Here is a 23,378-nt window from a genome sequence, read left to right as displayed (position 1 = left end):
TTTCATGAGTAGAGAATGAGTAATTACTAAACTCATGTAAGCTGTTGAGTGAGGTTTTGTTGTTGTTGTTTTTCCAAATAAATCATCATCTATATATATTTACTGGCAAAGCTTTGCAGAAAGTTAATTTGTTATCCTAAGTCCTGACCAAGAAGATAAAACCAGTATGCTGAAAAGTTAGACTGGCTGTAAGAGTAGCTTATCCTTCACAGCCTAAGGAAAAAAAAAAAGAAAAAGAATTTATTTTATTCAGATTACTTTTGTCAATATGAAATGGAAAAGCTGATTACTCTTCCTGCTTTGCCAGCTACTACTTTCCTTCTCCTAATCATTTTAAGAAAAGTTAAAAAAATCAAATATCAAATCCCCCAAACCCCTCAAGGCTGAATCTCAATGCTGAAGTCTGAAAGGATGCAAAGAAGCCTCTTGCTTGTAGTTTTATTATTCGTGTGCCAGTTGAAATCCATACCCACCACTTTCCTTTCAATATCTATAGCATGGTAATTCTTTTCTATAAATAACAACTGTAATAACAACAAACATTCTGAAGTGCTGAGTTGTGTATTGCAATTCAATTTTAGTTTCCAGTGAAATGCAGCTAACCAGAAATCTTGAATGAAAAATGTCATCATCAAATTTAGAAAAGATAAAATTTAATATTTTAACATCATAAAATATATAAAAAGATAAGAAGCTTATTAAATGTCTACTGAACTATGTAATTACTTAAAATATGTGTAGATATAGTGTATCTTGATACGTAAAAGTAAGTGGGAATTTCAAAGGAGGTCAACAATTCTTTCACGGTCAACATGAAAAATGCAAATGCAAACTAAGATTTAAATCAACTATTAAAATCATTATTACCGCTTGCTAATTCAAATAATAATTAATTTTGGAGATTTAAATAATGTATTTAAATCTGTCCAACAAAATTAGAGGAGCTAGTCTTCTGTGTCAGTGTTTTAAGAACACTTATCCTAAGTTATCAAGACCTTCTGCCTAATTTCCTGAGAGTGTTTTGGGTCCAGACCTTACTCCATTTCAGAACTTTCTGCTCAGACTGTCCTCAGGGCATGAATTTTCTGAAGACAGAAGTCATACATCTATGCTGCAAAATACATCAGTTTCTGGGTGTGATGCTTAACCTATAAATTATACGATGCAGAGTGCCCCAGGTTGCTCAGGACTCTAGACCAGACGGCAAGTGTTCCTTCTAGGACCTATATGATGATGCTGTGACAGCAAGATAATTATTATTTTTTATATGTTTGTTCAGTTGGAAGTGTTTGAAATAATAACTAGTAACACAGGCCATAATGCAGCCCACTGCACTGTTGTTTTTACACTATGTGTCTTGAGATGAGGACATTTATACAAAAACTCTAGAGTGCTGGAAGGTTGTGTAGATCAAAGGAAACCAAACTTGATGTTGTCCGGTCCGTATCACCTGCAGGGAGTGATATGTAGAGCAAACTAATTCAGGAACCTATCATGGTTTATCTTCGCAAGAGACAGTTGGACTGGCATGAAAAAGAGCCAAGGAACGATCATGGCTCCAGTGCCTGACGGATCCTGGACTGCGTTTTGATTTGCAGTGTGGACACAGCTCATTCTGAGACTCACAGCATAACAAGTAGTAATGTTGGTAGTTTAGGAAGTTCAGTTTTCCTTCTATGTGTGTTTGGATAAAAAGCAACTCTTGAGTGTAGGCGCTAAATAATCTGTGGAGGTAGAAGACCTCATGAGTTGAATCTTTAAATCTGAACGTATTTGTTTTTTTCTTATAATTTAGAGGCATTTTCAGAAATTGATTCAGTACAGGTTACAGCTGCTAAAAAGGAATAATGTTCTTTACATAACCAAAGACAACTGAAAACCATTCAGCCTCTTCCCTATATGTATATTAAAATCCCATTTAAAGAAAAATTTGATGTAAATTTTAGTCATCCCAGTTAAAAAAAGACATTTAAAGATTGTTCTAACCAATATTTCTCAAGTGCCTTGGTCTGGACTATGCTGGGATAAGCAAGTTTTTGCACTGCCAAATGTATATTTAAGTTATCTTTTACTTACTTGATAGCATAGGAGAAAAAAAGAATTATCGATAGGAGTTACTGGTTTCAATACATCATGCTCAGTCTGATGTGCTCAATTTTAGAGTGTATTTTAAAGTTTGAAGCAGCTAGTATTCATTTTTCTTAACACATTTGATTTTTTTTAATAATACAAAAGGTACAGTTCTGTAATTTGCTTTAAAATAGTAATTTTGATTTGAAGCTTTTGATTTGAAAGTATTTTCAGGTATGCTTACTTCTTGCAACAAAAAAAACCCTAATAACCATTCATTTTCCTAAAGTATTTTCTTTATTTTTTTTTTTGCAATTAGCTATCGTAATAACAGTAACTAGAAATGCTGCATTACTGGCATTTTTTTCTGAAATTAAATTTAAGAAATAATTTTTTTGAAAATACTGTATATTTAGTCTCAGTGAAGTCCTGAGCATTTTGACATGTGTCTGATGACAAATGAAATATTAAATTAAATTTATATTTAACCCACTAGTAAGCATGGGAAGGTGTATGATAAAAACAGTCTGCTTTGTCTTATCAGACTAAAAATTCCTGTATGCACATTGGTGTTGATATGTGTTTAAAACCAGAATCGCCTCAACTGATTAAGCCCTACCTCAGACTTAGCCGTGTTTTGTAGCACAATTTCATTTCATTAAATATGGAGAACTATTGCAAATACTTTGATGTGATCTACTTATTTAGAGATAAATGAGAAGTATTTACTTCTGGGTACTTATGAGAATTGTTAATGCAGAGAGTTTGCATGGTGAATCTCTCTTATATGTCTTTTATCCTCGTTTTTCTCACCTTTGTTAATTGACCATGTAACAAGCTTTCCTTGTAATGGCTTTAGTCAGTCCTTTAAACATATGTTATGTTTGACTGCAACTTTGGTTTAAAACAAATGCTGTTGATATCCTGGTTTTAGTCACATACATAGCAGGTTGGACTTGTCTTAGTGGGCTATAAAGTTTACTGTACACTGTCTGATTTCTTTTCAGCTTGATAGCAATGGAAGGAAAAGTAGGAAGTTGTTTGAGGGATAAATCCTGTAATGATTGGTAAAGGGAAGGTATTTAGCTACCTCAGATACTAGGAATAATAAAAATTATTACATTCCATAGCAAACTGAAACATTATTTTAAATTGACATGAGCAAACTCATGTTCTAGACTTAAAATTTCCTAAAATTTAAAAAAAAAAATTTAAACCAACACTTTATTTTATGTCTTCGGGTGAGAACTATACTGAATTAGAAAGCTTATTTCAATACTAAATTGAAATTATTATTACTTTATATACATATAGCCTTGCTATATGTTTTTGAATTAAATCTGATTTTTTTATTTGTTTGAATATCAGTATGCATGAATGCACAGTTAGTGCATTATAAAAGGTAGAATGTACTAAAAGTAAATCTAAGTGAAGATGTATTGTGTAAAAAATGTATAGCAGAGAATTCTTTCTGAATACTGTAAGACTCAGAAATGAGTGATGAAGAAATAGCATTAAAGATGACTCACTGTTAGTGGTCTTCCTTGCTTTGGATGTAAGAACTAAATTAGTATTTAGTACAGTCAAATGTAAGACCAAAACAAGCGTGTGTGTCATCTGACGTGAGAATCCATTCTGGAAAGTAGAATAGGAGGAACTGGAGGATCAGAGCAGGAATATAAAAGTACATTTTCCAGCGCAATGATGCAATGAGGAGAGCTAACGTTAGTCATTAGCAATGCAAACAGGGTTGCAAGCAAGGTTATATTTTTCACTCCACATGCTATTGTGACCAAAATGAGAAGACTCCCCAGTTCTCAATACCATTGTTTGAAAAAAGTGCAATACCAAAGACAGATTGAAGAAGAATGACTTTGGAAGCCTGGAGAATACTTTCATAGCATCTGTAGGGCTCCTATAGGACACGGCATTGACTTATCAAAGGAACAGATATCAAGGGATTTATATTTGAATATATCTGCTCAAATATTTTTATTGGTAATGCTTTGTAACAGAGGTATCTACATTTTGTTCTTCAGAAGTCTGGCTTTTTTTCTTTTTCTCAGGCTTGAATTTAACACCCAAACAGAACAGCACACACTACAAATAGCCTGCACCAAAGCTTTGAGTAGGCATTGGTAGGCAAATACACAAAATTTCACTCTGCCCACAAAAGATATTATTGGATAATTATTAAAATAATTATTGGATATTAACTGTGGTAAGCCTACAAGAGACTGGACAGTGCTAAAATGCATAGATATTTTCTAAACTGGCAGGGAAAACTGTGGCAATATTCCATCACTGTATGAAGATAGCAAGATATATAAAGGCAATATTTTAAAACAAATCACTTAAATGTTATGTGTGTCCATAATTTGAAGTCTTTAAACTAGCTCTTTAAACAAAAAACAAAAAGAAAACCAGACCCCAAACAATAAGTAAACATACAATCAAAATGTTTAAACTACATTTTATTCAATTAGGTGAAGGAATTCCTGAACTAGACTTGGTTAACATTTGCTTTTTTAAAAAAATGGCTGCCTATAGTGATATCTCCCAGTTTAAAAATCTATGAACCATACTATTTTACATTTCCTACAGAGAATTCTAGAGGATAATCTAAATGCCTAAAAATAATATCAATGATTAAAAATTGCTTTGCATTTCAAATCCCTCATTTTTTTTAACTAAGGCTCCCTTTCCTGTGAAAAGTTGGACTAGATGATCTTTCAAGGTCCCTTCCTTCCAATTTGGGCAGTTCTACACTTTTGTGATTCTAAAAGGCATTGCAATGATTTTGTAGTTTATCAGTACCTGAAAGGGAATTATTGGTTCAGATGCATGGACTTGCAGAAATGCTGGCAGTCTGACCTCCAGCTCAGTACAAATGTTGATGATTGAGGCATTGCTTTTCTTTGTACATTAAATAACAAACAAACAAACCACATACACAAACCTACATCAGCTAACAAACAATCAAACAAAAAACCTCAACAAACCAGAACTGGTTGATCTTCCAAAGAATTTATTTACTTTTCTTTCAAAAGAAAGACAGCCAATTTATGTTTTCAGTGTTTCCAAATACGCCACAAGCTGCAGCATACCTTTACAGCTCATTCTTATATGCTTTCTTCAGTTGGTGCTAAGCCTTTTCCATATCCCAGGTAAGAGCTTTTACTTTTGGTAGTCCAGCTGTTTACAATTTTTTATAAGCACTGGCTGTTTCAGATTCTAGCTTTTCTGGAATAATGCTGTAATTATTTAACAGCTTCCTTTTCAGTGCTTGTGAGGTGATTATCAGACACCCCAGGCATAGTATGGAGAAATATTGTTCTGTACTATCTTCAGCTATTTCTGTATATATGTGTGCATATAAATTGCTTAGAGAATGTGGAAGTTACACAGCTTTTAATGAATGTGTACAGTTTAGCTATATATTATCAAATAAGCAGAAAATTCTTAATCTATGTCCTTCAGGTCAATGTTTAAGGCATGCTGTATATTATGGCTTGAAAATTTTAGTTTACTATGCCCAAATGCAGTGTTTGACTAAGCACTATTAGTGGTAAAAGGAATTTTCTTTGCCTTCAGGACACATGAACCATCAGTGTTAGAATGACTTTCAGGCCTCTCATTCTGATCTGAAGGCACCAAATCATACCTGTACTTTTGATGAGACTGTTAATAGGAACTATGTTTGATTCCACTAGTCATGTGACTCTGTGATTATTGTCTACAGCCATTTCAAGTGCTTTGTTCCACAGAATTCGGCAAAGCTTTCCACATTGTTCTTCAGTTACAACCTTGGCAACCTATAAAACCTGAAGTCTTAATAATTACATTGATCCAAAAAAAGAAGGTGCTTAGTATCACACTGTTTAAGAAACATGTGTGTTTATGTGCGCAAAACCCAGACCTTAGATGCAACTGCAGAAAAAGGTTTGAAATCAATCACATGGGTTTGCATTGCAACCATCATTACCTCTTTTTCAAGAAAGACCACTGTCTTTTCATTGTTTTAAAAAAAGGACAGCTTGTTTAAGTACTTCATCTGGGTCAGTGTAATTCCATAAATAACATTTAAAACAACATAATAAGACAGTCGAACGATCTTGCTTCCATAAAACTTCCCTCTACACACTTATTTAAAGAAATTTTATCAAATCAGTCTTCAACCTAATTTGTGTTGTAGTATTAACTGCATCAGTAATATAAAACATCATCTGACACAGGAACTCTCTTGTATATTCATGTGAGATCCAAGTTCCACGACTACTTTCTGAAAATAAAAAATTGCATTCTGTTCAGTCTTCATCTATGTTATGAAATGCACTGGTAATTTAAAAATGTCTTCTATAATTATTTCCACCTATTTTTTTAATGTGAAAATTTTGATTATTGCATATTAAGTCTTCAGTTATTTATGAGACTCTCTTTAAGCATTATTTCCTACATTATTCAAAGATATTTGTTCAGTTTTTCATATTACATATGGTTTTTTTAGAAAATCCATGAAGGGTCATGACGTGATCTTCCAGGAGACATATCATGGTTTTAAAATAGTATACTCCAATGGTTAATTGCAATTGGCCCTCAAACTCATATCTAGGTATCACAAAGGAATTTATTACTGAGCAGTACTACATACACTGTTGCTTTATTGCTTAGACTATATTAATTATATCTGGCATTCATGGATAGTTTACATCTTTAAAGCACTTCATAAAGAATAATTAATCTTTGCAAAATCATGTAAGTAGATCTAACTGAGATTGAAAATGTTTCCTTCAGGAGTGGTTTCTTTGTGTGGCACAGATCAGGTATTGTACAATGCTAAAGTGAAAAACTTTATATTGAAAACTTTCTGGTCATCTTTTTTGATAAAACTTATGCATAATTTTTTGTAAAAGCCTTTAGTAATGGTTTGTTACAAAGTATATGTAGAAGACATTTGCATTCTGTTGAAACATTAATACAGATATATAAATACTGAATTAAAAAAACACAGTAACTGAGAGATTCAAAAGATATTCATAAGTCTTTGAAACATCCCAGACCAGAATATGTAAGAATACTTCACCCAGAGGAAGCATTATTACACAATGTTTCAATGCACTTCAATTTCTGCCTGTTAACTTCTAACAAATTTATGTATTATTACCTGAAACATGCTTTAGTTGTGACAGTATGAGCTGCACTAGTGGCTGCAGGATAAAATTTTAAATATCCTGAATTAATTATAGAAAACATACATGCCAAGATTTCATGTTACTTGATTTAATGTCAAAAATTCCATTTGGGTCTGCTGGTGTTGAAGGAAAAATACTTTTGCATGTAATAATTTTATGTATGTCTATTACATTATATCTCCTCTCAGTTTAGGCCTTTTCTTTTTCAACTAATGAACGTAACTTCACCTCCTGCCAGCTGTGAAGAATCTGAATTTACGCTATGTTTGTGCTACAAATGCACTAGTAGTTATTGTAAATAGTTACCACTGCAATAGTGATTGCAAAATGTGTTTGAAAATTTCCTGTGGACTTTAGGGCTCAAATACCTGAAGTGTTTTCAGTGTTTCTTTTTTCAAATTTTGTTGCATATGACAAATAAAATGAAACTTGGTTAGTTAGCAGTCTCTAAAGGATGAGTGAAAAGAGGTACTTACTGCTCAAATAATAGAAATGGGAGTTTCATTCCCCTTCCTGAATGTTATTTTCTGGGCTCTAGACTGAGAGGAGGAGCAGGTGATCCTGGATTTAGACAGCACTGCCTTCCACACAGATGTCACGGTTTCTCCCCAACCAGGCCATTACACACACTTGTGTTCCGCAACTGCCACCTCCTTCTTTAAGTAGCAATTGGTAATTTTAATGTTGTGTATGATTTCTGCACTAATTTAATCTGGCACTGTTCCAGTTTAAAAGAAATTTGAGTTTCAGTGTTACAAACATACTAGCCAAAACGATGAGTGGATATACAAATATGGAAAACAGCAGTTTTGGTTTTGTTTGTACCACGGTTAGGTTTTCATTCTTTAATTAATAATCTCTTAGAAGCAAGAGGAAACGGCAATATTGAAGCTAGATGTGACAGAAAAACTAAACAACAAAAAGAAACTCTGTGTGTTACGAAATAAAAGGTCAGAAACTGCCTGATTTTTCAGATGTTGAGCTTTCCACATTCATATTCCAGGGAACAAATTCAGATGCTCAAATGTTAACTTAGGCAATCCTATCATTCTCCTAGTTTTGAAAAACTTCTGTTTGCGCTTGAATTTTCCCTTGGAAAATCAGACCTTACGTTATTTTTTTAAAAAGAGAGTATTGCATCATAACCTCTCAAATGATCAAACAACAATCAAAAACATTTCTGAAGATGTCAGTTAAAGTTTCACCTTTAGGAGCTTAAACATTGATTAAAATGGGTGTTTAGAAACAATTTTCCCAAACTTTTTGCCACCCAACATTACTTGGAAAACCTGGATATAGTCTGAGCCTTTTTATAAGTAGTAAACTTGTCTTTCTCATAACAAAGATCCATAAAATAACATAGAGGGGTTTTGACTGACCCTTCTCAAATGCAAGATGAACAATTTTCTTACCAAGAAATTAATGCATTCTTTCCTCAACAGAATATGTAGAGAGTGAGAGTCTTCTGGGCGAAGTGGCAGTAAAATATAAATAGTGGAAAATGGTCCAGTAACAATTTTCTATGTAGTCTAGGACTGGAATAAGTTTAAAGTTAATCCCTGAAAAAAAATACCATGATATGAATCACTGTGGGAAGATACAAGATAGTCAGATGATGGCATCTGGCTTTATTTGTAATGATATATTGCATTTAACTGGTTTATTTAGCTGGGTACCTAAAATAGTATTTTGTGAAGAAGTCATTCAGTAGTTTTTCAGTTTTAACTTAGTATTGTATTGGAAGCCATAAAGGAAAAAATATTTGCGATTTTATACAGATATTTTTGTTTCATTTAATTATAAAAAATTACCTGTACAATTTTGAAAACAGGGAACACTGGCAAAACAGTCTTTGAAACTGTATTTTCTTTTTCCTTTTGTCCCATATGCAACTGTGCTGGAAAATTTCATATGAAGGCAGACACAAGCAAAAGCTTTTAAGACTTGTGTTTAGAGTAACTGGCTACTTATCAGCCTATTACAAAATAATAGTATTCTGGTAACTTTAGTTAAAAGAAGAAATCTGGAAAATGAACATGTAAGGGAAAATAAATGTCAAATGTCTCCCTCTGTCCGTGTATCTATGGACAACAGGTTAACCATGACACTGCTCAAGAAGGTCAGTGGTATCTTGGGGTGCATTAAGAAGAATGTTGGCAGCTGACTGAGGGAAATTATCCTCCCCCTCTCTTCTGCTCCTACTGTGGCCCCATCTGGTGTTTTGTGTCCAGTTCTGGGCTCCCCAGTTCAAGAAAGCTGAGAAACTACTAGAGACAGTCCAGTGGAGGGCCACAAATATGATTAGGAGACTGGAGCATCTCTCTAATGATGAAAGGACAAGAGACCAAAGTCTGTTTACCCTGCAGAAGACTGAGAGGCGGTCTCATCAGTGCTAACAGATACCTAAAGGGTGGGTGTCAAGAGGATGGGGCCAAACTCTTTTCAGTGGTGCCCAGCAACAAGACAAAGGGCAAAGGGTACAAACAGGAACACAGGAGGTTCCACCATGAACAAGAAAATCTTTCCTGTGACTGTGACAGAGCACTGCAACAGGCTGCCCAGGGAGGCTGTGGAGTCTCCTTCTCTGGAGATATTCAAAAGCTGCCTGCATGCATTCCTGTGCAATCTGCTTTAGCAGAGGGGTTGGACTGGATGAACTCCAGAGGCCCCTTCCAACCCTACTGTTCTGTGGTTCTGTGATTTTCTTGATTAATGTCTCTAATAAGCTCTCTTAGATTTTGCCTACATTGCAGTGGAGGTTTATTACTAATGCATTGCAAATAGTTTATTTTAGCTTACCTAACTTTGGGTAAATAGCAAGAGCAGCACAGTCACTATGGCCCAGGCATACCATGCCAAATAAATGTTTTCTACTTCAAATGGCCCTGCCTTGGCTTTCTGTAGTGCTAAAAACTTTGTATGTTTCTCATGGGTTATGTTGGCGAAAAAAACATATGACCAGATTATGTCATGACAGCTTCACAAATTTCCCAGTTGTTAGTAGCTAATCGTCACAGGGCTTGACGTTACAGACCTAATCTTTTAACTCCACATGTAGATGCTTGCCTTTGTAGCAGTTACATGGTTCCATTTTCAATAATCAAATACCAGAAAAAGATCTAATTTGTTTGTTTTTAATGTCACAGAGGTGACTTATATTTGCAGGAGTATTTTCACAGAGCTGGAAAGTAAATAAGTCCTCACTTTTCCCTGGCTATACCTAATATTTAGCATGTTATGTATACAATATATTGCAAAACCTTACTTTCCATTTCCAGGGATAATGGGGAACTAGGCATAGATCCAACTGATCCAGGAAAGACATCAAATATATGTCTAACTTAAGGTGTATGAGTACCATTGTGTCTCATTGTCACATCTTGCTTAAATAACTTGTCAAATGCAGGGAATTCTCTGAAGAATATTTCAGTAGCCTGACAGGAGACCACTCCATAGTAGAGCTTTCTAAAGCAGCTGATTTTGTTGCCTGCATCAGAGATACTAAATTTGGGATTCTTTTCTTCAAAAAACTTTTGGAACATATAGGAGAAAAGATATGTTTTTATGTTTTGTATGATTCATAAAAGGTTTTTTTTTACAGTTAAAAATGCATAGGTATTTCCAGTATAATGCTTAGGCATTATACTTTTTACAGCCTCAGATATGGAAGTCTTCCCCCACAACGTTTTTTGCATCATGTATATTTGAGGAAGCAATGAGTGAGGTTTCTCAGGACTAATCAGTTTTTTTCACAGTCACAGTGGTTATCACCATGGTAGTGGCTATCACCATGCATGGCATTGGGTTACTCAGAATTTTCAGTGACGTAAGAGTAGTAAGATTTGGACTTCAGTCTCATTTGTTAGTAAAGCTGTTATAAAATCATGCAACCTCGTACTTCAATCTGCAAATGAGAGAGGTTTGCTACTTAGATAGTCACATGTTTGCTCTTTATTGTACTCCTCTAAATAATAAATTAAAAAGAAACCAAGAACGGCTTTGTTTACAGGGAATATTGGCCCATATTAATTTAATAAATCTCATTAAGTACTTCATAATCAGCTTATTATTCTGCTTCTGTTAAGCACATTTCAGTCCATTTCTCTACGTAATGAATAATAATTTCCCACTATTTCCTATATAATTTAAGACTGTAAACCATTAGAGAGAAAGATCTAGTCTGGTTTACGTTTTTTAGTTACCTTAAGAGTCCGTGGCTCTATGTTGCTATAAAATACTGTGTACTTATTGCTAAGGACTTGTCCATACATATTTCAGCTAAGTACAAGCAACAGAATATTCATCTAGCAATATATATTAGAGCAACATCTGTTTACTATTCCTCGGACAGTGGGAATCTTTTAATAGTATAAAAGGTCTAGGTTTTTCCTACCATCTGTACCTGCTATCTGAATCAGCTCTCATTTGGGCACTCTGCAATTTAAATTATGAGGTTTCCTTAAATTCTGAGAAAATAGAGAAGTTTAGGAGCTTAGTATTAACCACTTTTTACTTAAGAAGCAGACATTGGCTGCCAAGTCTTTTTAATGATGAATTTTAGTTCTTGTACTCTAATCCAAGGTAGAAATATATGTGTTTTTGTTAAAATATAAGTTGTCACTTACTTAATGCTGGAAATTGCCAGACAGGAATATGCTCACATTTTGTGCACATCTGACCAAAAAAAAAAAAAAGAGGAAAAAAAGGCATTTGTGTATGAAAAGTAATTACAATTACTATGATAATTCCTATCCTAATAAAATATTATTCATAAAGACGTGTATAACGGTAGGCATCATACATCTGCTCTGCAGACTCCTGGGCACTGGTGACTGGTTCTAAAGGCATCTGTGAAAGGCAATCAGAAAATAGCTTCAATGTCAGTTCGCAGAAATTAGATCCATTAGATCTGCACATAGTTCTATGAACGGAAAAAAAACTATACTGGAAATGAAGAGGAAGGTGTTTATAGATGCAAAAAGAATTTTTTTGGAGGTGAATGTTATGTGGTAGAAGTGTCTCTTCTGCAAGAGTGCTTGGATTTAGATAGAAATATCCCAGCAATATTTAAAAAAAAAATACCAGGTATTATGATACTATGAGAAACTTAAACTTCCCATGTTTGTGTTAAAAAAAAAAATTAAAATTCCGTAAACTATGGTATGCATTGGATAATCTGATAAGATAAAGCTGATTGATTTCTGTATCAAATAATGAACCAACAGAAGACAAAAAGTGCACAAACTAACATCAATGTAAATCGAAAGAAGCAGCAGCATAGACTTCTGCTGCAGAATTGGTTTTGGAATTAGAGGAAATGAAGAAATATCCTCCTTTGTCTTAGTTTTAATTATATTAAGCATCAGGGCAGGCATGACAGATAACGAGAACAAAGGTATGAATCTAAACTGCTATATTTGATATGGAAGCAAACCTCAGGCATAATGCTTTTAAGCTATGAGGACTGGATGATCTTTGTTCAAGAACTTTGAAAGAACTGGTATGGGAAATCTCAGTCTTGTAATAGGGGTTGTTAATACGATTATAAAATCAGGAAAAGTATAGTAGTAAATGGGTTACTTGCATTTAAAAAGACTGGAAGTGATCTAGACAGATACTACTGCCTTTTGAAGACCAGTATTAGTAAACATCACAACAACTAGAAAATGAGATAAAATCGGTGTGTGCTTACTAAATAAATTTTCTCTCAACAATTTTAATATTGTTTTCCAGTGAAAGCAGTAGGTGGACTCATGTAGATGATTTTTGTTATGAAGTCAATTGGTAAATTGCTACTTAAAATGGAAAAACATGGGTAGCAGTAAAAGAATTTCAAGGCAGATTAGCAACTAGTAACAGACAACAATAAAGGACTGTTGGAAGGTAAGTATTATTTCCCAAGTAAAAGGTTGGTAGGGTTCTAGGTTTTCACTTAGTATTTTGATTCATAGTAATATTAAAAAAGGTAGGCTGTAGGAGTGCATTACTGACACTGTCATGTGTCTCAGCGTTAGGAAACTGTCACTACAGAGAAGAATCAGAAAATAGGGTCTTGGAGTAGTTCAGCAGAAGGGCATGTCATGCTTAGAAGTTTTAAGTCCTGAAACTTTTTGAAACTATGAAAGAGAATGGAAGGACTGTTGATGCCAATGAAGATAGGCTGACCACAAGAGAAAGACAAGTCCAGTGACTCAGCACTAATATTGCTTTCAAAATTGCTAACTCTTTCTATGACATAATCTCAATATTGAAGTGATTTCATTTGCAAGCCCTGAAGGTTTTGACATAATGCATTTATTGATGACTAAGATACATACAGACATAAACTCTTTACTCATAAATAAAATTAAAACCATCAAAACCAAGCAAATTAAGGTACATAAAAAAGATTTCCATTCATTAGTCTACATTACCTCTCATTATATCTTGACTTCATATTCTGAATTCAGAGAGAAATCACACTAACATGGTTCAGGTTTTTTTTCTCAGAAAAACTATATCAAAGGTTCTAATTTAAAAGAAAGCTGAAGGATCTATGATTTAATGTGAAAATATGGTATTACAAAATTCATTAAGGTGTTTGGAGAAGTTTCAGGAATCCTCACACAGAAAATAGTCTAAATTTCCCCTTACTTTAGTTTCTTAAAAGCACTGGAATATGTCTATTTCCATCTCAAAAGTAAAAAGAAGTATTTTCTAAGAATAAGCAGCTCCAGACAAAATAGAAATCTACTCATTAACAATTCTGAGAGGGTGATCTACAATTCAAAGCTTTAACTTTAAACTGAAGTTTTTATGAGATGATTAAAACCATAATTTAAATGTTCAAACAATATTATTCATAAATTGAAATTTAGTTGACTGGACTATGTAGACATTAGAAAAGTGTACTTGATAGAAAAGTAAGATTTATTAGGAGAAATGACAATTCAGGGAAAAATGAATTAAAACAGTGTCCCTTATTTTTCATGTGTCCCATTCCCTATCCAAGGAAAGATGCCATCTCTACAGGAAGGTGTCAAAAGAATTGTCTCTAAGTAAGATTCTGTAAGAGTTGTCAATGATGACTCCTTTTTCCCTGTTTCCTTTTGTAAGTAATTTCTGCACTGTTCAGCTTATATAGTTATCATTCCTTTTACAAAATATAGTTGCGTTTGGAATACATATAATGCTTGGCAATATTGTGAGAAGCCACCTTCACTAGGCTGATATGCAAATTAGTAGCAAGTGAAAGGCAAACATTACCAGATGTAGAGGAGGTGGAGGGAAAGAGGGTGTTTTTGCTACCACACAAAACCTCAGACATCTTATAGGCTACGTTTACTCCACACCATCATAAAGCTGATATGAATACAATACAGCTAAATTTCCCGTGTGCATAGTAAAGACATGCTTTGTGATTAGGAAAAAAAAAAAAGCTATTCCTAGTCTATATTTATGCCCTTTGTGTTGATATTCCTCAGATTCTGAAAAGGTTTATGTTTTCTCTGCTACTCTTGAATACTCATGTCAACATCAACTTGTGAGGGAATGAGCAGAAGTCTTTCTGGACGTCATCAATGCTTTTTTTTTATCAATTAACTCAAGAATGAGCTGCTAGCAAGCACAATTCTGTTAACTCCATCTTGTAGGCTCACATGCCATCTTCAAAACATTCTTACTGTATCCTGGTTTGGATAGAGTAAGAATGCCAGTCTTGTCAGGGAAGTCTGTAAGCAAATGAAATAATCGGTATTTTAGCATCACTTATTAAACTGAAGACAAAGTACTTACATAAATACAATTATCATAAATACAATTATCATTGTTTCACTTTGAGCTTCTGCTTCCAGACTGAATATAATACTGTATCGCACTACAGTAATATTACTGAAATAAATAGAGTATCTGGTTTATTTAAGGATGAACACGTAAAATTTCATTCCACTTTGTCATTTAAAATTCAAGTTCTCTAAACTATTTTCTACTTGAAATAGAGTACAGCTAAAAGTAACAAATAGTAATCTTGATATTATGGAATAGGTTCTGACTGTTCACTGGAAGTGCATTTAATTTGACTTCAGTTTGTTACCATTGCACAAATTAAAAAAAAGTCATAATTTCTCAGTGTTTCAGTTTTACAGTTTCTCTTAAACAACTTCTACCAAACTGTTTCTGGGCATTTCAGTTGCATGTAATATTTTCACAGAAGTAAAATTTCAGAATTTGTGGTTACCGGATGCCACTTCCTGTTTCATAGCAGGTCCGCAGACAAACTGCTAGTGTGGTGCCAGCCACATAATCCATAGTAACGGCTTGAACAATGTGACTCCTTCTAAGAGAGCACAAGCTCTGCTTCTGACCATAAATAAGATAGCTAGGATATAGGAGGCAAAATTACTTTTTAATAAACATTTTAAAATATATTTTTTTAAAAAGCATAAATATGAACTTAAGCTAATTTCTCTTTTAATATGTTAAATCTCTATTCTGTCATCAAACTAGACTAGTTGCTTTTCTTCTTCCTGCTTTTCTTAAGGAAAAGAAGATACCTGGGTCAGTATGTGGGCAGGGAATGTGGTCAAATGGGAAAAGATTGGCAGTTCTTATTTACATTTCTTGTGCATAAAGTTTCTGTTTATGTATGTGGAATGATCTTTAAGGCATCTGAACTTTATCTTATGCAGCAGGGAAGGTCTACAAGCATAACCAGCGTTATCTAACCTAGGGAGATTGGTTGCTATGCAGGACAGTTACTTTTCCTCAAGGATCACCGGTTAGTGATATGAAGGAGAGCGTGACAATCTTCAAATGAGACAAAAATGTAGTCTAATCTCCATGAGGTGTACTGGTACTCCTTTTCACACTATCATATCTGTTCCAGTTTAAATCTACACAACTTTAAGGATCTTTATATGTCATTCATAAGAAATATATGACACATAAATGTATAGCAAGAACTGACATTTACCAATCGAAATGAGGAACAATAATTATTTTTGGTACAGTGGAGGAGAACTTACATTTTAGAGTAAGACTACCTGAAACCATCTCTTGCTCTAATTGAAAGGGGGAAAAGGGGAGACAGAAGAAGCTAATAAGTTAACAGAAGACACATAAAATACTAATTTTTTAAAGTTCGTGACCTGAAGATTCTTTGGACTTCATTAAGGGATGAAGCTTGCATGGAGAATATTCTGGTCAAATTACATTTAGAGTTGAGCACATAATTTTCAGAACAAAAAAATACTTCATAAATAAGTTCCTTTTTCTTCTTAAAGGGTAGTCACACGTTCTTAGCAATATTACCTAATTCATGATTATTGTTCAAACTGAACTCTTATTTTTTTTAAAGTTTTCCCTTTCAGTATTAATTTCAATGACATAATTATGGCTCTGAACTCTCAAGCCCTGAAGGGAAGTTATCTGGAGTGGGCTGTATCCACACGACATAGCACTCATTTAAACCTTCTCTGTGTACAGAGAAGCCATTTCTCTGTGCATTTTTACAGTTTAAATGTCTAAAATCATGTGAGGTTCTGTCAGAGCCCACTGGAATGGTGTTTCTGTAGTATGACATCAAAATGCCTGCTGCTTGCTTTATGATTCATCATGAAGATGACTGAAAGACCTATAGGGATACAACAAAACTATATAGGAAGAATAGAGACAAATAAACCTGCTGTTATCTGGACTTCTTGTAGCAAAGTGCTTCTAAAGTTGCACAGTTTTTTTGTCTGTGAAGGAACAGTTTACTTACTCCAGGAGGGTGTCCAGTAGTGAGCTGATTTCCAGTAATGTGGATGGTAAAAGAAACAGGACAAAAAGCTGTTACTTGGCATGACACATAGTCGTATAACACGCAACTGTGAGTAACAGTTTTAAAACGTAAAGAGTTTACCAGGCTTATCTGCTCACTCTGTGGAGGATTCTGATGAGACAAATTTGTGCTTTTACTTTCTACACTATTACTGAAGAGAACTTCTGTGGACGTAAAAAGTTGTATGACTAAAGATGTATCACTTCCTTTAACTATATGCAGTGGGATACACTTCTTACCACTTCACTAATCAAGTTGATATTTTGATCTATATGATTTTCACGGAGAGCTTACAAATAATAAAGAACATAGACATGAATCCCCAGTATAGGGAAGTTTCATATCCTTACATTATATTTTCATAATATTACAGGTGAATCAATATTAAAATTTAAGTGACTGTTAACTTTTATTTAATCCATTCCATTATAGGTTATCTCTCTACTGGTTTTTAAAAAAGCATGCAAAAATGCCATGTTATCCTTTGGTTTTTCCTTTGAAAGAATTTTTGTTATAGTTTTTTTTAAAGACATTTTAGACATAAGGTTGAAATAACCCATCTACATAATACTTATGTTAGCAGCATGTTTCTTGCATTAACCTACCTCAGACTTGATCTCAATGAACCCTCCTTGTCACTGATAGCATATTTCAGGCTCCACAACCATTCATTTGTGGGAGAGCCTTTTGAAACCTTTGATACAAGTACCAAGTTTGATTCAACCTAATGGTAAAGTCCCTAGCGCATCTTGCAAGCTTTCTCAAGAAAAGCTGCCATCAGTCATTATCACTATTTAGCAGTGACATCAATTAAATCCTGTGTACTCTTATTAAAAGCTGGCTTTTCAGCATTTCCTTAAGCATTACCTTTACCTGCCTAGGTTACATATTTTGCCCTGTGTGTTAATGTATTGTCACTAAAATATTTGATTCAATAACACTTTTTTTGCCCTGTTTTGTAAAAATAAAAAGATTTAGTTAGATTAACTAATCTCTTCAGAAAATTTACACTCATTCTTAACATTCAAATGGTAGTTCTATATGGTCTTGATGCAGTTTGTTTCTCACGACCTGTATGGTTTGTATTATATATTTTCATAGGGTTTTTTAATTTTTATATTAAAAATCTGATTTTTTTTTTACCACTAGGGCAGTAAAACACTGGAACAGGTTTTCTAGAGAGGTTGTAGATGCTCCATCTCTGGAAACATTCAAGGTCAGGTTGGGTGCAGCTCTGAGCAACCTGACCTAGTTGAAGATGTCCCTGCTCATTGGAGAGGGGTTGGACTAGAAGGCCTTTAAGGTCCCTTACCACGCAAAGCATTCTATGATTCTATGATCATCACCAGAAATGTCACAAGGAAAAAAGAGGCTGAGAAAATGTAGTTCTTCAGTTTAACTGACACAGATCTCAGACAATTATTAAGTGAATTTTCTTATATCACTAGTAATTTAAGAATTGAGTACTGCAAGAAGACTATACAGAAATTAAAAAATGGAAATGAAAGTAACCCTCTCTTTGTTTCTCCTGTTGGCAAAGAACAGAATGGAAAGGTTTTCGCAATATTGCACTGTTAATAGGCCGATTAGAAACAAGGTTTATAGGACATATTCTTCACTCCTCCCTGTTTAGATGTTTTATTGGGCAGTCAGAAATGCCATATTCCCAAGACTAGGAAGAGAGAGAAAGAGAATAGACTCTCACTTTGTAGTCCAATGTGACTATTTATTTGAAAGCGAGAAGTGTTTCCAGATAATCTGGTTCTTGCTACAAATATACTTTGTCCATAAACTATTTCATTTTAGTGTAAAAGTATCAAGCAAATCTTGAAGAAGAGACTGGAATCTGGGCTTCATCCATCTCGAGTTAGAGCCATTATCACTGCTGGTTCCTATTTGTATCTCTTGTCATTCTCCTTCCAGCTTCTTTACGCATCGCCTAGATTCTCCACCAATGGGGAAGATGCACTAGACCTTCCTATGGCCTAAATTCTAATGGTCAGAGCACTGTCCTGGTTGCAGAATGAAGGAATCAAAGCGTAATCTGCCTTGAAATACCTTTACCTTTTTTATTGGTTTGGGTTTTTTATCTTGAACTGAAAAAGGTGCTTGAACTACTTTTTCAAAGAACTGGGTAAACCTGAATTGGAACTGACATAGCAAAATGCTTATCTGGTCAAAAAATTGATGCCACTGAAGTTAATGTCACTGAATGCTTTTAGCTGTTGCATTTTTTTTTTTCCCCAAGGTGAACTGATCAGTAAACTATTATGGGCTTGAACTGGAAAAATTTCTCAAGTCAGACTATACTGGAAATGTAACAAAAATTCTTTACTCGTGAAAGTCTCTGGCTTTAATTTATCCCTGCTCTGGAAAGCACATATATTGTGTATTCCACTTTGTTGGCAAGTTCTTTAACTGGTTTGTAATGCTCTGTAGTTACTTTATATACGCCCACTCTCCTTCTGCTACTCTGCTTCTGAATGAAATTAGTTGAGTCAATGGGTGCTACTCTTTATGCTGAACTTAATACTAGAGAAAACCAGATAAATTGGCATATAGATGCCAAATAGAGTTGTTAGCAGATTTCAAATGTGTTAGGTGCCAGGTCAGTGTTGAAAAGCTTTTTCTCAACATAGTAGAAGGGATTAAGTAAGTCTAGTGTTGAAAATGTCAGTGCCCATGGATGATCGGGCAAGTATGCAGTTAGGTAAGTGCAGTATGAAATAATAATGATGGTGCAGATTTGTGTAGCATTTGGTGTAGTTAATATTTCATAATAAGTGGATCTAGCCTAGAGAAAGCACTAGAGAACTGGATTAGTTAGATAAGATGTTTTTTCATATTCAAATTAATCACATAACCTCACAGTTCTGACAGTTTTGTTTATATTCTTTTCGAATGTCTCTAGTATATGTTTCCAAAATAACAGTCGGGGAAGGGTCGGGGGGTAGCATTACTTTTTATATAAAGCATGATGATATCATAATAGTTATAATGACTTACTTGATCCTTTTAAAAGTTATCCCAAAATAATAGTGGGGGAGGTGCAGGGGGCTGGCATTATTTTTTACATAAAGCATGATAATATCATAATAGTTATAACGACTTACTTGATCCTTTTAAAAGTTATACTGAATATTTATCCTTATTGTACCTGATTATATACTTTGCTTTATAACCTCGTAGTGAGAAAAGGCTAATTTTCAGTCTTGCTATTTGTAACTCAGCTGCTGCTTTCTGTCATGCTTCTATTTAAATGACAAAAAAGAAAACCCAGTCTTCTGCATAGAGTAGTAAGACATAAATGATGCTAGAGCCCCTTTAAATATCAGAATCTGTTGTGTTTTGGTGCTCCCAGTCTTCAGAATACAATAATATACAAACGTGTGCAGCAGTACAGGCTTCCTTTTCTATTACTGAATTGAAATAAATACTATTTCATTGTCAACACATTGTGACATTCAAGTAGTTTAATATTTTATTCTTCCTCCAGAATGTCATCAACTGTACTAGGGCTAATTTGGGGTATTGTAGAAGAGAGCTCTGACAGCAACAGAACGGAGCTTAAGGAAATAGGATCTATAAAAATGTGGAACTCACTCTCTTATCACGTTACTCCCAAGTCTACCCACACCCTAATCAAATACACAGCCTTATCACATGTTTTTAATGTCACTGAAGTTGCAGCTGGCTTCCAGACTGCAGGATTTCCTGTCCTAAAGGGCAAGGGGTCGTTTGAAGTTTAAAGCCATTTAAAAAGAGCAGCAGGCAAACGCTCCATGGCCTGGCCATGCCCGAGTCTGAGAGCTTGCCTAGAAATCTGTCACATCTCAGCGGAGATCAACGCAGCGGACTCCCGTTTCCTACACGTATCTTTTCCTACAGATTTTCGCACTTCCACGCCAAATTCCCGTTGCTTTCAGCCTCCCGGGAGATATCTGCTGCTGGGAGGAAGGCTGTCCGTCACCGCTGCCCCCGGTGCCCCGTCCTTCCCCTCCGCCCGGCGGTGGTTGAGGCGAGGCGGGAGGCGCTGTGTCAGGAGAACCCACCTAGAGGGGCCCCCTTGACGCCAGCACAGCCTCTGCCAGGCAGAGCCCTCACCGCAGCCGAGCCCAGTCTGCTGCAGAGTAAGTGCCAGGCAGCCCAGTGTCCGGCTGCTGCCGGCGAGGAGGCGCAGCCCCGGGGGGAGCTTCCAAACATTCGCCAGGGGGGAAAATAAAAGGAAGCGAGAGCCTGTTGCCTGCGTTGCTTCGAAAATAGACGCCGTCTCTTTAGCCTGGGCTTCAGAATCTTCTCGAGGATATTTACCAGAGCGTCAGGAGTGCTAACTACTGTCTGGGAACTGAACTGGGATAAAATAAAACAAAAAGGACAACAGAGAAAGAATGCTTAGGTAACGCGGGACTTAAAGCTTTGCTTTCCTTTTACGACATAGAAATTGATGCACGTGGCTTTTATATACAGTGTAGCATCAAAACAACAGGGTTCTGCAGTGAGAGAGTCGATAGCTTAGTCATTTCACTTAAAGGGAGCAGACAGCCTTGTTCTGGGGTTAGACAGCAGAAATGAATTTGGTTGTGATGTGATGCTCTCTCATGATGGTGTGTACCTATAGTCCTGTCCTATGGAGCGGAAAAAGGATGCTTCCTGCCTTCTTTCTTAGTTGAAGAAAAAAACCCACGGTATCGAATTCAAAAGTTTGGGTTTGTTGGTACATGGCTATTAAACATTGTCCTGTTCCCTGGGCTTGTAAAAAAGGAACGCTGCGTTGAAGTCATCACTGATGAATATGTGTCTAAGAAAGAAGAAAAAGCAATATTCATTTCTGAACATGGCAAAGCAATCTGAAGTTACGCATCTCCCCCTAACCACTGATTTGGCATGGATGACAAGAAACTATCTTTTGACTAACCTTTTCCAACTGTCCAAAATGCTGCATGGGAAGATGCTTTAATTCACAGTCGAAGCACTTGGATTTTTATCAAGGCAAACTGTTGGCATTGTCATAACAGTTTCTGTATACTGATTAGTTTAATATTTTTTTTTTAAGTAGTCAGTGATGCATAAATGGATGGACGTATACCTAGAAAATCCTGTGAGCAGTCTTTCTTCAGATCCTGGGAATTTTTGTTTTTGTGGATTACAGTAATTCTTGCAATAATCCCTGCTGTTAACTGCTCATGCAGTTCTGGAATGCATCTATGAATACCATAACAGATAAATCTGTCTGACAAGGAAAACACTAATGTTGGAAGAGCTGTGAACATGATGCATGTGAATAATTTCCCCTTTAGGAGGCATTCGTGGATATGGTGAGTAATCAATACACATTACAGATTGTTAAACTCAAAATGCTTGTTTGCAAAATACTGTGGCAACTACCAGATGCTATGGTTTTTCCTACATTGACATCAAATGAAGACTAACTGGGCTATGAGAAAAATGAGTCTTACAGGGATAGTAATAATGAAGTAATAGAAGTTTGGCACTCCTTTTCCTTTACAAAACAGGCAAGTTATAGAAATTGTATTGTTATGGTCATGTTTTCTTACATGATAAAAGCCGGTTGAGCAGGGAGACGTGTTTTCTTCCTGTACCAAGGGAACACTTCTTTCCATTTCTATCTTAGCCTGACTTGAAAGAAATAATGAAGATATATTTTTCCACTGTGATATTGTGTTATTTGTCCTGCAACTTATTTATTTATACTCAAGTGACTTGAAAACAGGAAAAAAAAATGCTCATTCATATGATAATTCACTAATCTTTAATAAATGCATTTGTATGGTAAGTTCTCAAATGTGGCTGTTTGGAAGATAATCATACGGCGTTAAAATCCCTTTATCATCATTAAAACATCTGTGTCCTCTTTGAACTACAGGCATCTGTAGGTATTGCTCACTGAAAACCCCTTCCCTGTAACTTTCTTTGCAATACAGTGTAATTAACTTCCTTATAAATTCTACCAGTGGTTATTGCGTCATGACTGATGTGGGAATTAATGTCTTGGTTGGTGCTTAATGAGCATTACTAGCTACGGCACAAATACTTCCCAGAAAACGTTTGCTCTTTGGGTAAATACTGAGTCTTTCAGAATATTAGAAGCAAAGATGCCACGGGAGCTCCTTTAAAAGCCTCGGTCCTGAGGAACCGGCCGCAGGGTTTGCCCTTCGTGGGTGTCAGTCTCTGTGCGCCTCCGTTTCGCAGGAAAACCCGAGGAAGGCTTTTTTTTTTTTTTTTTTTTCCCCCCTTCTTTTTTTTTTCCCCTTGGGAAACGTGTTAGCAAAGTTCTTTAAAAGGCAGGTTGTCTTCCT

The 23,378-nt window shown here is 35.3% G+C and overlaps 1 protein-coding gene across 6 annotated transcripts in view; it reads left to right on the top strand.

Moving 5' to 3' along the window:
- The window catches only part of PDE4D (phosphodiesterase 4D), a 586,247-nt gene that overhangs the window by 286,393 nt on the left and 276,476 nt on the right, over positions 1-23,378 (top strand). Inside the window, exon 1 of one of the 6 annotated variants that reach the window (XM_054053513.1) lies at positions 21,188-22,376. The exons of the other annotated variants lie outside the window; for them this stretch is intronic. Coding sequence (XP_053909488.1) covers positions 22,330-22,376 — 47 coding nt within the window. The 5' untranslated portion in view covers positions 21,188-22,329. Of the gene's footprint in view, positions 1-21,187; positions 22,377-23,378 lie in introns of those variants that run through there. 6 annotated transcript variants of the gene reach the window in all.

Source organism: Cuculus canorus, chromosome Z, assembly GCF_017976375.1.
Source record: "Cuculus canorus isolate bCucCan1 chromosome Z, bCucCan1.pri, whole genome shotgun sequence".
Taxonomy (NCBI): domain Eukaryota; kingdom Metazoa; phylum Chordata; class Aves; order Cuculiformes; family Cuculidae; genus Cuculus; species Cuculus canorus.
Note: the sequence above shows the minus strand (reverse complement) of the source record. Positions and strands in the feature narration are given on the sequence as shown.